Source organism: Cheilinus undulatus, linkage group 10 (assembly GCF_018320785.1).
Source record: "Cheilinus undulatus linkage group 10, ASM1832078v1, whole genome shotgun sequence".
Lineage (NCBI taxonomy): Eukaryota > Metazoa > Chordata > Actinopteri > Labriformes > Labridae > Cheilinus > Cheilinus undulatus.
Window position 1 is genome coordinate 3,677,033 of NC_054874.1, and position 18,010 is coordinate 3,695,042.

At 40.6% G+C, this 18,010-nt stretch overlaps 1 protein-coding gene across 3 annotated transcripts in view; it reads left to right on the forward strand.

Moving 5' to 3' along the window:
- LOC121516328 (ecto-NOX disulfide-thiol exchanger 2-like) overlaps positions 1-18,010 on the forward strand; it is a 115,783-nt gene that overhangs the window by 62,796 nt on the left and 34,977 nt on the right. For all 3 annotated transcript variants that reach the window (XM_041797553.1, XM_041797551.1, XM_041797554.1), the window contains exon 4: positions 8,787-8,942. In XM_041797553.1, coding sequence (XP_041653487.1) covers positions 8,787-8,942 — 156 coding nt within the window. The remainder of the gene's footprint in view (positions 1-8,786; positions 8,943-18,010) is intronic.

Sequence of the window (18,010 nt, forward strand, 5' to 3'; positions counted from 1 at the left end):
CAGCATCTGAAATCATCAACAACAGCAGGAATGACTTTCTAATGCTCCCCACCCCTCCTATAATAAAGGAAATAAACAAGCAGGAAATATTTCTTCCTGCAGACCTCCAGCTGACAAAGATGGTAATGCTGTTTGTGTGGGATAGAGAGAGCGGTAGCAGGAGAGAGAGAAAGAGAGTAAGAGAGCATCAACAACATCAGTGTGTGGGACTTTTTTAAAGGAAATTCTGCCGATTTTTGTCACAGCTCGCTCAACTTCACTTGCACAGCATGAGCACATGAATCGTGTGAGATGATCATGCATCATCAGCAAAGCAGTCACACGCAATCGCATGTGCATACCTGACTTAAAAGTGGTGATGACAAAGCAATTAGTCACAGGCAGGAATTATGCAGCTTGATGCTAATATGATAAAGATGCAGGAAAGACAGTCACTGTGCAATACTGTCCATCTTGCACATAGATTTGTTGTTCAGCAACTTAAGAAATCACTCTATACTGAGTTCTAAAATAATTCATTATCTCTAGTTGCAGCAGGGAACTGGTCTGCTTTTAGAACACCCAGAGTGGCCCGTTGCAAGCAGTTTGGAGTTGTGACTTGTCTCATCTTCTTCTCTTTTTCTTCTCAATTTTTGATCTTAGCTGGACTTTGGTTTTATCAGGCTGCAGTTGTAATTGCAGTTTAGCTGGTTTGGACCAATAAAAAAGTATGCTAATCACTGTGCCTGTTCTAACAGGTGCAACAGACAAATGTCCGAGGTTAGGGTCAATTGAGCACACTGTGGTAAAACAAAAGCTCTAATGGACCTTTTCTGGGTGAGTTTCCCCTGAGTAATCCAGGTCTCTCAGCCTCTGCTTGGTGAACACATGAGGTATCAGGATGAGTCTGTAGAGAGGAGAGGAGGGAGGAGACAGTGATGGAGAGGGAGGAGCCCAGGGTTAATAGGAAAGCTGTGTCTCCTCTAGTAGATCACAGGGAGCAACAGCTGCTCTTTCCTACCTCATCCTCCTCCTTTTCCTCCCTCTGTGGTCTAAATCACCCAGAAACTCATTTATATCTAATAACAGCTGAGTAAGCCTCAGTTAGAGAGCTGCAGAGAACACATGCTGTTTCTCTCTGAGCTTCTTCACACTCAGACTCCTCTGAGTCACTGGAATGATCTGCTCAGCTCAGAAAAGAACGGATGCTCCAGCTGTTAATTATATATTATATCCATAATATGGGTGCTGAAAAATTCAACACTTGCCTTTCTCTTTAATGAGAGCGGTAAAAATACATCTTATATTTGAAGACTAGAATTCTGCTGCTGCATAATCCCTCCTGGAGAGTCACAGTAATTCAGCATGTTTTACTCACAGGCCTCTATTTTCCACACATGCATTTGTCGCACCACTGAGGCCAACAAACTTTTAGTTGTTCAACCCCAAGAGGAATGTAGAAGTGGGAAGAGATCCACTTAAGGACTCTCTCCATGCTTGACATGTTTCCTCTGTTTACCGCATATTATACAGAACAGGAAGCTCAAGGTTAACGGCCTATATTTCTAAGTGAAGCTTTTATCCAGTCATGTATCAGGTTATATACACATGCCATCTGCACACACTCCTTTTCTAAGCCAAGTGTCTTCAAATCCTTGAGCTTGTTCAGTGGATATACTGTCACACAGCTCTTCTTCTCAGAGCATGTGGCAGCTTTGAAGTAATGCTGCTGGCTTAGTTATTGGCTCTTCATCATCATCATCATATTTGTCTCAACTTGTCTACTTTCAGGACCTCCTTGAAATAAAATCACGACCCAAACTTAGCTGGAGCAGAGCAGTATTGGACAGAGACAAGACAAAAGAAACCTATTTAGAAATAGCAAACCCATGGCAGGTGATGCATGCATGGATTTCATTTCACTCTATTTCCCATGATAATGATGGTTGATTTTAGAGACTTTAAGACATTTATTCAAACTAGCATTGTTATTTCAGATAGTTTACTCCAGGTCTAGAGAAAACAGGTTTGGAAGTGTGCTCCTGCGTGTTAACCATTGGTTAAAGTTCCCATATAAGTTTAAAATAATCTTTATGTGTTTTTTAGTCTCTTTCATTAAGAGGGCTTTCACACCCAACCTGTGTTTTGTTCAGTTAAAATGAACTTTGGTTAGGTCCTCTTAAAAAGAACTCTGGTAGTCCAGTTGGTTTGAAGTAGTGTGAAAGCTTATTCAGGATCTGGTGTGGAGCAAACAAGTGAACTGTGGCTAGCTTTTAAAGGGACCTAAGTCTGCTTCCTAATGAACCCTGGTGCGGTTCGTCTGTGATGTGAAAGCAAAGTGAGCCAACTTGTGAACCAAAGGCAGGAAGTGGCGTAAAGCATAATGATTTATGGATGTATTTATGTCTTTTAATACACTCATATACATGTCAGTACCTCACTAGGCATCTAACTTAGGAAGTTTTTTTGGATCAAACCAGCCACAGTAGCCAGAGAAACATGTATTAACAACAAAAAACACAGAGACCTGAAGAAGCTTTAGAAGCAATTGCACTTTTCTATTTTCCCCTCAGATCGGTCTGCCGTCTGTTTGAGAATAAAACAAAGGACATGAAAAATCAGCATTTCCCAACTATAAACTTTACTGGTATTTATGTTTATTGGTTTATTTTTGGAGAAGAACACAACGCGAGATAGTTAAAGACCCACACTCAGCTCACTCTGCCCCTCACTGAGACTCAGACGCTGTCCGTGGTGCTGAAAGTGCTCCTACTGTCATGGCTCTAACCTTTAGAACAGAACTTTCTGTATTTGGAGGCATCACTCTCAGTTAGGCTAGGAACTCCTGCTTAATTTATCTGTAGTGAAATAATATGATCTGAGATCCATAAATGCACACTCAGCTCACAGTGTATCTAACTAGACTGTACTGAGTCTGTCCCTCTTTAAATGAACTGGTTGTTTTTGGATCACTCCTGTTAAATGTCATCTTCTGCTGTTGTTTAGTGAGTGTGAATACTGTAATTTGTTGATAACATCACATTGATTTACCTCTCCTTCTTAAGACAATTCCATTAAAATCTAGCTTTAATAGAATCAAAGTGACTCACTGATGATTCATTAGCATACAGCATAAATTAGCATGAATCCAAATCTGATGCCAATTGCTAATGGAATCCTAACATCTTTTTAACCAGGAGCACTGTGCTTTAAAACTGAGAATAAGGGGGAAACGAGATCATCTTAAAAGACGGCTTCGTGTTTATCTATAAAGAGACAAACCCTGAAGCTCAGAATAAACTGGTGCCATCCGATACCCATCTAAACAATCGCTCCCATTATTTTCTAGCAACAAACCCACACCAGCGGCAGCCACAGGCCTGTGCACATTCATTTATTTATTTATTTTGATTCTTTAATATCTCAGAATTATTTACTGTGTCAAAATTATACATATTACCCCCATTTTGGTCCGTTTTTAAATTCCCCCATGTGAACGGACCGAATGATTTGAACCGGAGCAAGCGAAGTATAGGCATGAAAAGTCCTGGGACCATCTCTGCTGGACTGCTTTTTATTTATCTTTCCTTCTCTTTGTGAGAATGTGTCTCTGCCTCCAGCCAAGTGGATTTATGCAGACAGACTGTTAGATAAACAGACCATTGGAGGCAGAGCTTTATACCCTCTGCAGCCTCTCAAAGTCTGCTTCATCTCCTTAATGATGACAGTTTTATTTCTACTGATGGCCTTCAAAGTGGCTGTTTGTTAGAGTTAGTCCTACATGTTTGTAATAGTTTGGATAGAGATTAGTTGATATGGGCCAAGCATGTGCTCTAGTCTGGTTTCTATGTTGACATGGGCAATTTTTTGACACGTATTATTTTTTTGTAGTTTGGAGTGTGAGTCATTTAAATGATGGATAGGGCATTTCCATTAGCTGAATTCTGAAGCTCTCTTCTGAAAATAAACATTTATAGAAGAAACTGACTTGTGTTGTATGACTAAAAGTTTGCAGTAGTTTCTGACTCACCCAAAGACAGAAAAGAAGAAGAAGCCAGGGAGTGAAAATTCAGTGGCACTCCAGAAATATCCGACTGTAGTCTGCATTTCAAAAGAGGACAAAAAATGTGGATGCTTTACCACAAGGAGAGGTCATACACTGTTATAATAAAAATGCCTCTAAAGTCATAGATAATGGGAACTTCGTGAAATAAGCAGAAATTGCAAAAGAAAATCTCAACATCTGGTTTAAGCATCTGATGCAGGCTGAGGGTCGATTTCTGTCCTGGAGCGTTCGCCATGTTTCCCCATCCTTAGTCATTTCTCTCTCTCTGACACACCCAGACTATGAGCAGAGCTGATGGAGACACATACATTTCCTCCTCCATGTTCCTGTCAAAATATTCAGACGTTTTACAATCCAACACACTTGACAGTTTGAATGCTTTCTCTGTTATTGCACATTTAGCAACTCTGCGCTAAACTTTGCTTTAATTGAAGGTCTCCACCATTGATTCTCATCTTTTCTGAGTTTATGCCTTTTAAAAAATCCACTTTGTATGTGAGGGCGCTTTGTACATTTGATAAAAGAACTGCTCTTAAAGTCGTCAATGCAGGTTCTGACCTCGGTGTGAACAGGTTCAGCTAGGAGGTTATTTTCTCCTTTTTCAGCTCATTTTATTTGATGGCTTTTCAGAGAACTGAATCACAATTTCGAGATGGAATAAGATAAGATAGTTCTTTATTGATCGCTAGAGAAATTTTGGCACTTCAAACTTTTATTTGTCCTCGAAAGTAGAGTTTAGTGAAAACTTGCTGATGCAAGCTTCATTCCTTTATCTAATGTTGGTAGATTAAAGGTGCTTTTCATCTGGCTTAGGGAAGATTTCTGATAAATGTCAGACAAAAAATAAGATGATAGGAATAATGTATTTGTTTAAAAATACAGCACAAAAACATACAGATTAGTGGTGGGTGATAAACTGGTATCTATATTGTCATCTGTAAAATTCCTGGCTCAGAATAGGTTTTCACAACACCGTCATCACTGGTTGAAATGCTCATTTGTGTTTTGGTGCACACATGAGGCTTTAACAAAGCTGCCATGAGTGATACGTTATTGACAGCAGCAGCTTATTCCTAATGAGTCAAATGTGCCCCTCTGTGTCAGTGTGTTATTAATGTGAAATACAGTAATAAGGTAAAGGCTTTGTCTTTCATGTGTGAGTTTGTATCTGTAATGACAGCAGGATGAAGCCAGTGCCCAGATGGTTGTCAAGCTGGTTTATCTTGAGCCCAACTCTGCAGCGAGTTGTGTTACTGAGGCCTAACTCACTGTGTTAAGGTGTTTTTTAACTGATGACTCACTTGTTTAAACCCTTTGATGGCTCAAAGAAGCTAGCTGTAGCATTTCCAAGGTAGCATAGGCAGCTTGAATCAAGGTGCCCAGCCCCGCCTCTAAAGCTATTTATAATCAATGAAAAACATGGCTCAGGTAAGGACTGGTATGGGAGCATACTGAACTATGCTGCATCAGCCTTGGCTCTGTACTGCTCTGGCCTCCTGATGGACATCCTCCAGGCCTGTGCCAGGCCCATGCCCCATAAACATGGTACATCTGACAAAGTTTTCCGACTCAAGTTTTCCTTGAGTGCCTTTTATTTTGAAGGCCCAGAAAAGAAATGCAGTGTTGTCAGTGGCAGCTTGACACACCTCAGCGGGAGAGGAGGAGAAAAATCATAGATGTAAGAAGTTGTGTGCTTGTTTGCTTTTGTCGTGTGAAGAGTGACAGTGTCCCACTAGAAAACAACAACATGTTTGGAACCTAAACAGTGTCCTGCTGCACCACACAAAAAACTACAAAAAAGGGAATCAATCAGCTTCTTATTCATTTGTTTACAAGGTTAATAGAATTAATTTTAGATGCACAAACTGAAATACCAGGGAGAATAGATAAGCAGGCTCAAGGGACCGGCAACTCTTCCCTGAATAAACAACCATTCTTTTGTCTGCATCCTTTTTCCTCCCCAACAATGGCCCACACACCTTCACTGCAAAACACACATTATATAACCACACACAAACTCACTATGGAGTATGAAAACTTGGTATAAAGCCTCAACACCAACCATCCAAACAAAGCTCCCCCCTGTGAATTAAGAAGACTCAGCATCCCCCAAAGACGTGAATCAGCCCCCCCTCATTATCACAGATTAGCTCACCTGCATTAACATCCTGAATTCTATTATCTGACAGTCGTTTTGTGCCTTGAGCCTCCTCCAATCCTGGAACCGAACACTCTGTCCCTTTCTGCTGACTGCTTTAGAGTTAGACTGGTTCCATGCCAGAGGATTTTGGCTGCGTGTAGGCGGACAGAGTGGATATACAGTGAGGGGGAAATAATAGAGCAGAAGTTATAGGGCTACAGTAATGGGACTCTCTGACAGCTCTTTTCCTCCTGCAGCTAAAAAGTGCTGAGATAAATCTGTGATGGAGATGTGACTATGATGGTATCAGGGGAAGTAGATGGAATTTAGAAGGGAAACATAAGGGAGCAGATTCTCATTTAGATGTAATGGAAAAAGAGGATAGAGTAACTTTTATAGACAGGAAGGTGTTTATATTTCATTTCTCTCGTGCAGGCTTTGGGAAGGAAAAACTATCCCCACAGGATAAATGAATTCTGAGATGTTCATCTGGAAATGCAAAGTGCGTGACTCCCGGCAGAGATTGAGAGACGCAGATTTAAAGCTTCCTGGTGGCGTGTTTGTGGGCTGTGCATCTCAGTGGTCTCATATTTTAATTTGCTCACAATTACAGTTATCCTGTCAACATTTTATCATCATGATGCATCAAGATGGGTTGCATCCTGAGTTTTCTGTTACTGCACATGGCTATTTTTTCATCAGATACATATGAACTCTCTTTTTATAGTATAGAAAGTGTTTTAATGGAGCCTCACAAGAAGTTATGTCCAGTAAAGCTGGGAGTTAGTTTTACCAGTGTGGTGCTGTGCATTCTAGTGCTGCATGATTTGGTAATGATTTGCAATTGCAGTTATACTAGACATCATGGCAATTTGCAATTGCAGTTGTGTTACAATCCATAAATGGTATCATGAGTCCGCTTGCTTGGTTATCATGGAATGCAGAGAATAACGAAAGTTTTGAAGTGTGTATTTCTCAACTCAAAACATGCAAAGACTGATTTTGTCAGAGTGATTCTGTTGCATGTCGACTATACTACAGTGTGTGTATAATCTCAAGTGAGAGGTATGTTTTAGAGCAGTGTTACTCAACTCTGCTCAACCGCAGAGCCAAATTGTTGAAAACTACTTTTGCAAGAGCCACAATCTAAAAGTGAGAAGTGGCAAAAAATGGCTTGAGTAGCATTAAAAAATAAAGGTGGCAAAAATGGTCAAACAGGAGCAAAAATGGGTGAAAAGGGGCGAAAATGGGGTAAAAGAGGAAGAAGGATCAGAAAATAGCAAAAATGGGTGAGACGTGACATAAAAAAAATGAGTTACAGGTGGCAAAAATGGTCCAAAAGTGGCAAAAACGTGGGAAAAAATGAGAGGAAATTGACTAAAAGGGGCAAAAAATAGGAAACAAGTGGTATTTAATGGAAAAAGATACCTTTTAATGGGTGAAAAATTGTGACAAAGGGGCAAAAATGGGTTAAAAGTGGCAAAAAGAAGTGTCCAAAATGGGCAATAAAAGAGGAAACAAGTGGTATTTATTGGGGGTAGCTTAAATGGGTGAAGAGTGGTGAAAATGGGCAAAAAATGGAAATAAATGGAGAAAATAAGTGTCAAAAATGGGCATAAAAATAGGAAACAAGTGGTATTCAATAGCAAAAAAAAATGGGTGAAAAGTGGTGGAAAAAGGCAAAAATGGAAAAAAAAATGCAAAAAAGAAGTGGCAAAAAATAGGCAAAGAAATAGGAAACAAGTCTTATATGATGGCAAAACATAGGTTAAAAGGGGAAAGTGGCAAAAAAATTTGGGAAAATGGGAAAAAATTGGGTAAATGTGGCAAAAAATGGAAAAAAAGTTGCAAAAAGATGTGGCAATAAAAATCAAAAATAATAAACAAGTAGTATATAATGGCAAAATGTAGCTCTAATGGGCAAAAACTGGTGAAAATTGTGAAAAAGGGGAATAAATTTTCCCTTTAAGGTTTTTTTTTGGGGGGGGGGGGATAATATTCAAAATTAAGACATTAAAGAGCCAAATGTGGCTCCAGAGCCACACGTTGAGTATCACTGTTTTAGAGTGTCTGTATGCATGTATGCAGGTGCATAAACATTACACACTCTGTGGCACAATTGTCAGCTCCAAATCATCTGCAGGTGACGTTGAGGCAAACACCGGAGGGCAGCATCATTTCCATTTCAAAAAGCTGCTTCCTGGAATACGTGCACATAAATCCTCATGTGGAAATGGATGCCAGTGCTGCAGCCTGAATCAATGTTATAACAGACCTCTGTTATGTAGATCCAGCTGTGAGTCTTATCTATAAGGTCATGATTCAAACAGCAGGAGTGACAGGGAGAGTGGCTCTCTAAAACTTCTTAAAATATTCATGCTGTTTACATGATGTTTTATTCATAAATGACTGTTTTCTGTCTCGTGTGGGCTACTTGTTTGTCACTGGTGTTGACATACGAATCACTCAGTGAATATCTAAACAGTGAAATGGTTCTTATAAGATTAAGTGAAAGAAACAAGTCTTTACTGTGGAGGTGTGGCTTTTCCTGCAGGAAGGTTAAGTGTGATTTCATTCATATTTCTCTCCCGTTTCCTCCAGATTTTGACCCCAACCTGAGTATGATGACTGGGATTACCCCCCTGAATCCCCTTATGCCTGGCCTCGGTATGGTACCAGCTCCCCTCTCCCAGGACGTCCCACTCGTGAAGGAGATCATCCACTGCAAGAGCTGCACGCTGTTTCCACCAAACCCCAGTAAGTCAGACCAGCATGTTAATCCTGCACATACCTCTATAAACAGATTCATGTGCATGAATCCAGAATGTAAAGGTGAGGGATGACATTTTTGGTCTTATAAGACCTTAAAAGGCTCCGTTGGACCTGTTTTCAGCAGGCGGTTATATGGCCTGACTATACAGTCGAAGGGTTTTGAGATCTGTCAGACCCAAAAGTCTGTTTTCACATTGTGTCATAGTGAATGACAATCAGGGACATGTCTAAGACACCTCAGAACCTCCCCATAGAAAGTGTAGCATGTTTGATTTTTGTCCTGCCTCCTATGATTTGATCTGTGATGTCACAATGTTTACCAATGAGAGCACAGAGCTTTCTGCACGTGCAGCATTCACAAATGTAAACAAAGCAAACAGCAACGAGATAGGAGAATGATGAAGATGGAACTATGAGACAGAAGAAAAGTTCAAAAAGCCCATCCCTGCATTCATATTGAGTTGCTGATTTATTATGATGTCTTTAGGTTTTGATTTTCTTCGTTTTTACATGTGTAAAGATCCTCACTTCAAGACCATTACTATAGCATAATAGAAGAAGGTAATGGGCTGTCCCTGAAAGGATTTTCTTAATGCCTTATGCTGCGTTTACACGTAAAATGTCATTGCTTTCTCCCAATTCACATGGTAAAACAATTTAGTGTTGCATTTTTCCCTTGTGTCTTATCTGCCTGTTAACATGGTTATTAGTTAAACCAGAATACCAGTAGATGGCAAGAAGCAGACAATAGATCCTGTTATCTTTATTGTCTGTGTCAATAGAACTTAGCTGGTTAGCTAAGTGGTCTACATTGCTAACTTTGGTACAGGAGATAGTGGGTCCAAACCCCAGTGTATTCAGCGTAGACCCTTGGGCTACGCCCTTAACATCATTACCACCTGTCTATGTCTCAGATGTAAGTTGCTTTGGATAAAAATGTCTGCTTGCACATTTTCCACATCCTCTGCCAGTGGTGCAGTCTAGGTGTGAGAAACCCTGCAGGTGACTTTGCACACTGGAAGCATGTCTGAGGCATGGGGCAGCAACATGCAGCCATGAGTGGCTCAAGACTCAAGATCATGGCAGGCATATGAGTTTGCCTGGGAGTTCTATGTAGACACTTGATTATTTTGCCTTTCTGAGGTTGATTTGTCATTAATTTCTGTGCATTTTAAAGTTAAAAAGGTAAAGGATGTGTGGTTTTATGTTAAAATTCACCTCAAAAGTTCACTTTTCCTTGTTAACCCTTTATCTACTGAGTCTAAAAATGGCAATTTGGACATATTTTGTTATTATGGCTGTAAAATAGTCAGGAAACGCCCTAAGTCTGAGAGCTTTGGTCCCTTTTCCTAGGAGTATTTGAACTTGACTTTTCAAAATCTGGTTGATGGTTATTGCACATTATATGGAATTGTCAGCAGTTTAACAGAAGAAAAACTCAAAAACAGACTTGTTTTCCATGGCTTTTATGAGAAGTAATTTTGTTATTGCTCATGAAGTTTTTATTTGACATTTGAAATGTGAGCCTATACATGTTTAGAACAATCACCAGTCATGTTTTGAGTCTAGGACTTTGGGTGTGCAAAACACAGTGCAAAAGATAACTATATACATAGACGACAATTAGTGCAAATGAAGGTGGAAAAATGCATTCTCAACATTCTCAAGTAACATATTGTTATTGCTCATGACAGACAAACACAAATGCCACTATCTAACGCTATTTTTGAAAACAAAACACCACTCTCGCTCGCTCTCCTTTTACTCTCTTCCTTCTCTCTCCTTTCTCACTCGTCTTCTGCCAAAGCTGCCATTTTTGTGGTGCTGTTCTACATTACGGTATTATACAGTGCTTAACAATTTTATCAGACCACCTGTCATATTTGTCTCAGAGACCATCCAGCATCATGAAGTGCTTTAATGCAGATTCTTTCATTTTCAGTGAGCTCTCCACGTTTTACCATTTTGAACAGGAATGAGGAATTTCAAACTGAATTCACCCAAATTTGAGCGGGCTCACTGGGCTTCTCTGAGAAGTCAGAAATTAATCAAGCATAACATTCAACCACTAAAACTCATTTTTCTGTTCAGGAATGCAAGTAAACAACTAGAATTTGACATATTAATCAAGAAATAATAATGTGCTTTACTATTTTTGAAGTTTTTTGTAAATCAGTAAATTTGAAAATTCATGGATAACAATAATAATTATATTTTAGCATTAAAAATATCATTTGGGTTAAAGAGCTTCTACATATTGGTGTATTAACCATTGCAGAAACATAAAAAATGATTTTGGTAATTACCAATGCTGTTAATTTAGGGCAGCTGTGGCATAAACCTTACTTTGGTTAGGGTTAGGGTGGTCTAGTAAATTTGTTAAGCACTGTACATGTTTAGACAGACCTATTGATATTAGTATGCATCTTGTCATTGTACTGTACATGACTTTTACCTACTCACCAGTGGTTGTATCTGGTCACTGTTTTTAATATTGCTTGTTTGTTTCTGCTTCTTGTGTTTTCCTTTGTTTGATGTAAAGCACTTTGTGACCTCTGTCTGTGAAAAGTGCTTTATATAAGTTTACTTACTTACTTACTTACTTACTGTCTGTCAGATACAGCAATGTTAACAACCCCATGAATGTATTCTTACAGCATGTACACTTAAAAAGATACCTAAGCTTTTATCCAAGGCTGAACAAAGTGACAGTCGGGTGTCATGGTAGTGATAATGTATACATTCTGATGATTTGTTTTCACCTCTTAATACCTTGGGATGATAATTCTTATCAGAGAGAGTTTTATGAAAAGAAACTAACTTACACAAATGTTGAACTGCCAATCAAAACCACCTTAGCTAGGGGTTATTAACTTCTTTTTACTGTGTCTTCCTGTTCTCCAGTCGCTGTACTCACAATCACAAAACAAACTGTGCATTTTCACAACAACTCCCCTTGAGTCATCAGACTGTAGGTGTGCTGCACATGCTGTTTATATTTATCTCGCCTCCAACATCCAATTATCCAGAGTGAGCCGAGAGTGCGTGGGGGGCGCTTTGATTGATCTCACCTTCACATTTCCAGATTTCTCACTCTCTGCCGGGGGACTTTCTTCACAGAAGTTTCGCATGTCATCGTCATAACAAAAGATTCTCACCACAGCAGCATGTGGGAGTTAACCAAACAACAGTCATACTCGAGCTTTTCCTTAGACAATCATGATTCTTTTACTCCACCTAAAACTGTTCAGAAGTTTTTCTTGTAGAGCTGCAGCTTGCCTGAGGCTCATTGTAAAGCAGCACTGTCACAGTATTGTGCAGAGGGAAAAGCTGATTAAAAATGTAACTTCTTCTTGGAAAATCTCTCTATCCCAGCGTCAATGGAGAGTGTAAACCAGGTACTCCACGCACATTTAAACCCAGAGGCTGGGGGAAGGATAAGCTTGTCAAGATTTTACTCTTCAACTTTAGAGCCTGCCACAATCGCTCTGTGGTAAAACCACCACTTTTCTTCTTATTTTTATACTTGCTGCAAAGCCTGGAGAAATTTATATCGTACATCGGCACATTTTTGGCACTCTATCATGTTAGGATTTCACACTACGCCCCATATCTACTGCTGTTTTGATCCCCATCTCTTCTAAGATTCTGCCTGTCACCTCTTTTAGTGTCACCAGATTTAATCTCTAAGCCAGGAATTCTGGCAGACATCTGAGGAAAATTGCTGTGACTTGATTCTTCTCATGAAAGTTAAGTTACTCCACAAGCTTCAGCTCTAGTGTCGTACATTTAAGCCACTAAAACTTGGGAGTGATTTGGTCAGAGTGAGCAGCTCCTGGGAGTCTCTAAAGACAGGTTTGTCCCAGGTGAGCATTTAATGCAGGACTTCAACTGGGTCTGTCTCTGGTCTGTCACGGCTGCAGTGCTGTTTGACTGCAAGCCCATGCGAGAAGATACTACCCAAGTCCTATAAAAATATAACAAACACATGTGAAGCTTTTGTTCCAAACTGCAGGAGTTGGAAAAGGGTGGAATTGCTGAGATATGCCTGTTTTTTTTTTTTCCTTTCATGTGGATTTTTTGTTGCTTCTTCCAAGGGTAGGTAACTGTGTTGACCGGCTCAGCTATACCCCATATGACGTTTTGTTGATGCAGTAAAGTGAAATATGATTTGGCATTTATCTGCTGCCAACATGTCTTTTGTTCTGAAATTAATTCAGATATTTTGATTTGATTTCAGTGAGACTTCCTGCCCTGCCCTGCTCTGTGCTGAATTTAGTGCAGGGCTTTGTCATCCAACAAAAATAGAAGTCCTAGGGCGCAGATGGCCAAGTGGCGTGCCCTATGTGCCTGGGTGGCTCTTGTTCGAGTCTGGCCTGTGGCTCCTTTCCCCCATGTCTCTCCCCCATTCTCCCACCCCTATTCCCGACTCTATCCATAGTCCTCCCTCTGAATAACAAACATTTTGAAAAAAAAAACATTTTTGCAAATAGCAATACCAATGCCACTGAAGAGGCAGAGCCAGTGATGGCTGGGGCAAACCAGGCCCCCTCTGAAATCTGATTGGCCCTCCCAAAATCTGTAAAATGATTGTGAAGCCATTGACCAGCCATTTCAGAATATCTTTTTTTAAGATATATTTTGGGGTTTTTCATGCCTTTATTTTAAAGAAGAGAACAGTTGATTGATTCAGAAACAGGGATGAGAGAGTCAGGGTAAGGCATGTGGGAAATAGACCGCATGTCGGGCTTGAACCTGGGCTGCCCACGTTCATGGAGCATGACCTGACAGCTAGGCCATGCGCCCCACTAAGTATGTCTTAGTTAGATTGGTTTTACTAACCTAAATATCCTAAAGGCGAGGTATTTGAATGCAGCCCCACCATCCTCATGTATATCTGTTTGTGGCCCTCAGTGGAAGAGGTTTGGACACCCCACCTGGCACAAGGTATGCCTTGTGACTTGAAAGACACTGACTTGAACTGGGGTTATCGTGAGGATTGCTTTTGGCAGTATTGCCCTTGTTCTGACCCCACTGCACTATGACTGCAACGCTTTCTGTTGTAGCTGATGAAGGCTACAACTACAAAGCTTGTTTAAAAATGCCTCAGGGTCTTCTCAAGGAGCTGGAGGACCTGGCTGATGAAATGAACGTCTACCCAGGAACCTCTGCACTCAGTGTAAGGGGAAGAAAGAAAAGTCTGAAGGATGGCTTGATATGTTATTCAATGCCCACTGAAACAAAGCCTTTACCTCTTAAGAAAAGGACCAGCTGTGATGGAAGATGATGGAACTTATTATTTTATCTCTTGGAGTTGGTGGTCGGAAATGTGAAAGAGATTGTGAATCATGAAGTACATTTGAAGCTGGATTTCTCATCCATCTCACTGAAGTGGTGCCATCTCTCTGGAGGAAAGAGCTGTAGAGGGGACAAGAGGAAACACTGATGTGGGAGGAAATTATTATTTCATACTGCATTCTGCAATCTGATTAGCTTTGTGATGCAGAAAAGTGTAATGCCATTAAAAAAAACAGTTTTAAGAAAGCCAAGCAAAATCTCAGCTCTGTGATTAGGACTAGAATGGAAAAGTTAGTGCTCTGGCTTCCTAACGGTCATCCATGCCCCAGGTATCCTCCCAGCTGACCCCTCTATGATTCATGCAACTGCCCTCAAGGTTTGGTCCAGCTCACAGGGACCAAGGGCACCCAGTATGTGATGAGCTGCCCCTTGACGCAGATTGGTCCTGTCACTTTCTAACCAGGTCCAAACGCTTCAGACGGGAGCTCTGCAAGATGGATTCACCAGTGAGAAACACGGAAACAGGTGTATCCGTCTGCTTTGCAAGGTTACCTCACATGGTCTTGCCAAGGATACCCAAAAATGTCCCAACGGGAAGTTGTCTGAAATGAGTCAAGCCAGAGGCCATCAGTCAGTGTCCAGGCCTCACTAGAGTATAGTAAGACTAAAAGACTGACTTCTGTCCTTGCCCAGTGAACCCAATGCCCCATCTGTGAGTCCAAGTCCATGGTTGATCTTGGTCTTGCAGTCAGCGCGTTGATTGCTTACACTGCCAAGTTGGATGGACTGCTACACAACTTCCACGCTCTCACCATTCACAAACTCAAAATTGATGGCGGCTCCAAGGCATCCCCAAATGCCTGGATCTTTGTTTTGATCCAGGAGACGTGCATTCCCAACATTTCAGCCTCCTCACTCAGTAAGTTAAGAGCCCTCACAAGGACATCTACAGCCTCTGTGAGGACCACAGCATCATAAGCAAAGTCCAGATCAGTGATCAGGACTTCACCAAATGACACTACACAGTTACTGTCCCTGATGCCAGCTCCATTATCCAGTCCATACAGGTACTCTAGAGTGTAGAGGCTAAGACACACCCCTGCCTCACCCCAGAATTAACAGGGAAGGAGCAAACAGTTCATTGATACATTTGAAGTGGTGTAAATGTTCAGAGTCTGTGTGTAGAGATGCAGCATTAAAAATAATACTGCATGTTCAGATTTTATTCCTCTGAACAGAGATGTTTTCAGATTATGTTGAGTGTGATGCATTATGGAAGGAAGAAGTGAAAAAGCATCAATGCTTGTTGGATTGAGGCTTTTAGCAAATATCACAGTCTGAGCCCTGGCTTTGAGGCAGCACAGTTGCATATGTTGTCCATCACATGAGACACTAACCTCAAGCTGCACACATTGAACCTGACTGTGCATGAGCATCATCCCCTCTCACTGACCTGTAACTGAGCAGAAACAAACCCTGCAGCTCTGACGCTCTTCCTCATCCTCTGGCAGACTGACCTTTACTGTCAGTGTGCATCCTCGTCAAGCTCTTTTGCACAGCTTTTTTCCCCTGAAAACTTGACCTATGATAATGATAATGCAGTCCTACTATTTTAGAATTTGCTCCCTGGTCTCTTCAGGTCCATGTGATTCATGGGGTTTGCTCCTGTGTGACATGAATAAACCAAACATGTTTTCTTGAGTGTATATAAATGCAGTTTATCTTCAGGACAACAGTCCCAGAGGAGCTGAAGCCACTGCCCTGTGGCAAACCCTTGGACCATAAGGAGGTGTTTAGTCAGTCAGGGTGATGGATGATGACGACCTGTGGTAGTGTAGCGGAGAAGCAGGTCACCGCACAGGCAGCTCGCTGTGGGACAAGGCTGGACTGAGAATCAGCTTGTGAGCTTTCTGTATGATAACATCAACATTAATGCTAGTATAATTTCAAAATAAAAACTGCAAAAACAGGTGAACTGTCACACAGGGATTCATATTAACATTAGCGCGTCTTAGTTTACAAAACAAATGTAATATTGTAGGGCCTTTTGAGCCAGATTGCAGCTTTTTCCTATCCAAGATCTGGTCTGTCTTTCTACCCCGAATCCCGAATCTATCCTCCCTTAGCCTTAGGGCAGTGATACTCTACGATCTGTGGCTCTTTTATGTCTTAATTTGAAACATTATTCCCCCAGAAGACCATAAACAGAAAAATTTCACCTCAGAAATTATCCATTACAAGTAACATTAATCAGTTTGTTTCCAACACTAACACAGCAGCTTTAATTGTCAAACTTAATTGTCAACCTCTATTTTTTGTCTGCATATTTCCTTTGCCCTTATTTGCAATTTTTAGCTACTTTTATTCAATTTTTACTGTTTTTACCCCATAATTGCCAATTTTACAAAGCTTTTTGCAATTTTTTGCCACTTTTTTTGCCTTTTTTGCCACTTTTTGCCCATTTAAGCTGCCTTTTGCAATTAAATGCCAAGGATTTCCCATTTTGCCACCCTTTGATGATTTTTGCCCATTTTTCCCTCCTTTTTTCTGACTTTTGCCCATTTTTTTCACTCATTGTTCTTCATGTTTTGCCACTTTTGGACCATTTTTGCCACCTGTAAATCATTTTCTTGCCACTTTTCACCAATCTTTTTCACTTCCTGCCCTTTCTGACACTTTTCTATCAGTGTTTGCTGCTTTAAGCCCATTTTTGACACTTCTTTTTGTCCCTTTTCTCCCTTTTTGACACTTTTATCCTGCTTTTTGCAATTTTTGCCATTTTTTCCAACTTCTTGCCCACTTAAGCTGCCTTCTGCAATTAAATGCCACTTTTTGCCCATTTTTCCTACTTTTTTTTTGTTTTTGCCTTTGTAGTCACTTTCCCTCCTTTTGCCTCCACATTTTTTGCCACTTTTAACTCAATATTTGGTCACTTCCCACCCATTTTTTGCCACTTCTCCCAGTGTTTGCAGCTTTTTGATCATTTTTGCCACCTTTAACTGGTTTTAATTGCCACTTTTCCCCACTTAGTTTGTGGCTCTTGTTGAGCTGGGTTGAGTAACACTGCCTTAGGAGTATATTTGGCAAAGCATATCAAGCCTAAATTTGTCATATAATTACTTTTTAGTGTGTGTGTGGCTGCAGAAATAAATCTGCTCCTGCTGTGCTCCTGCTGTGCTCACTCCTTCATTCATCATCAAAGTTGGAGCTGTAAATGTGTGAACACTTCTTGTCTTCAACAGTTTAGACTTTTCATATAAATCAGCAGGGAAGACATTCTCTGCCTCCCCATTCATAATGCTTACCTGTGATTCAGCGAGTTCAGCTTTGAAATGGAATGAGAACCTGAGATGTCTGATTTACTCCTCTCTCTGCTGATCAAAACAGCCCTCATGATTCAGCTCAGGTATCAAACAAAGTTCACCCTCAGTTCATTTCAGAGCATTGATATCTGTGAGAGCATCAGTAACGATGATCACAAGGCTTTTCCTGCAGACATCCGGACGTACAGCATCCTCAGTACTCCACTGATTAGCTGCTCGCTCTTCATAAACCCAGATAATCACATTCATCATGGATGAAAAGTCTGATCTATGGGAAATTAGATCAGTCAACACTCATCTGTAGTGAAGAGGTTTCTGCAGAACAGGAGGGTTTTAACATGAGAGGATTTACAATCGCTGTGTAGACTAAAGGATTTCTTAATCGTGCAGGAAGCTGTTTGATGTGAGCATTTATCGAATGAAAGTGATCTG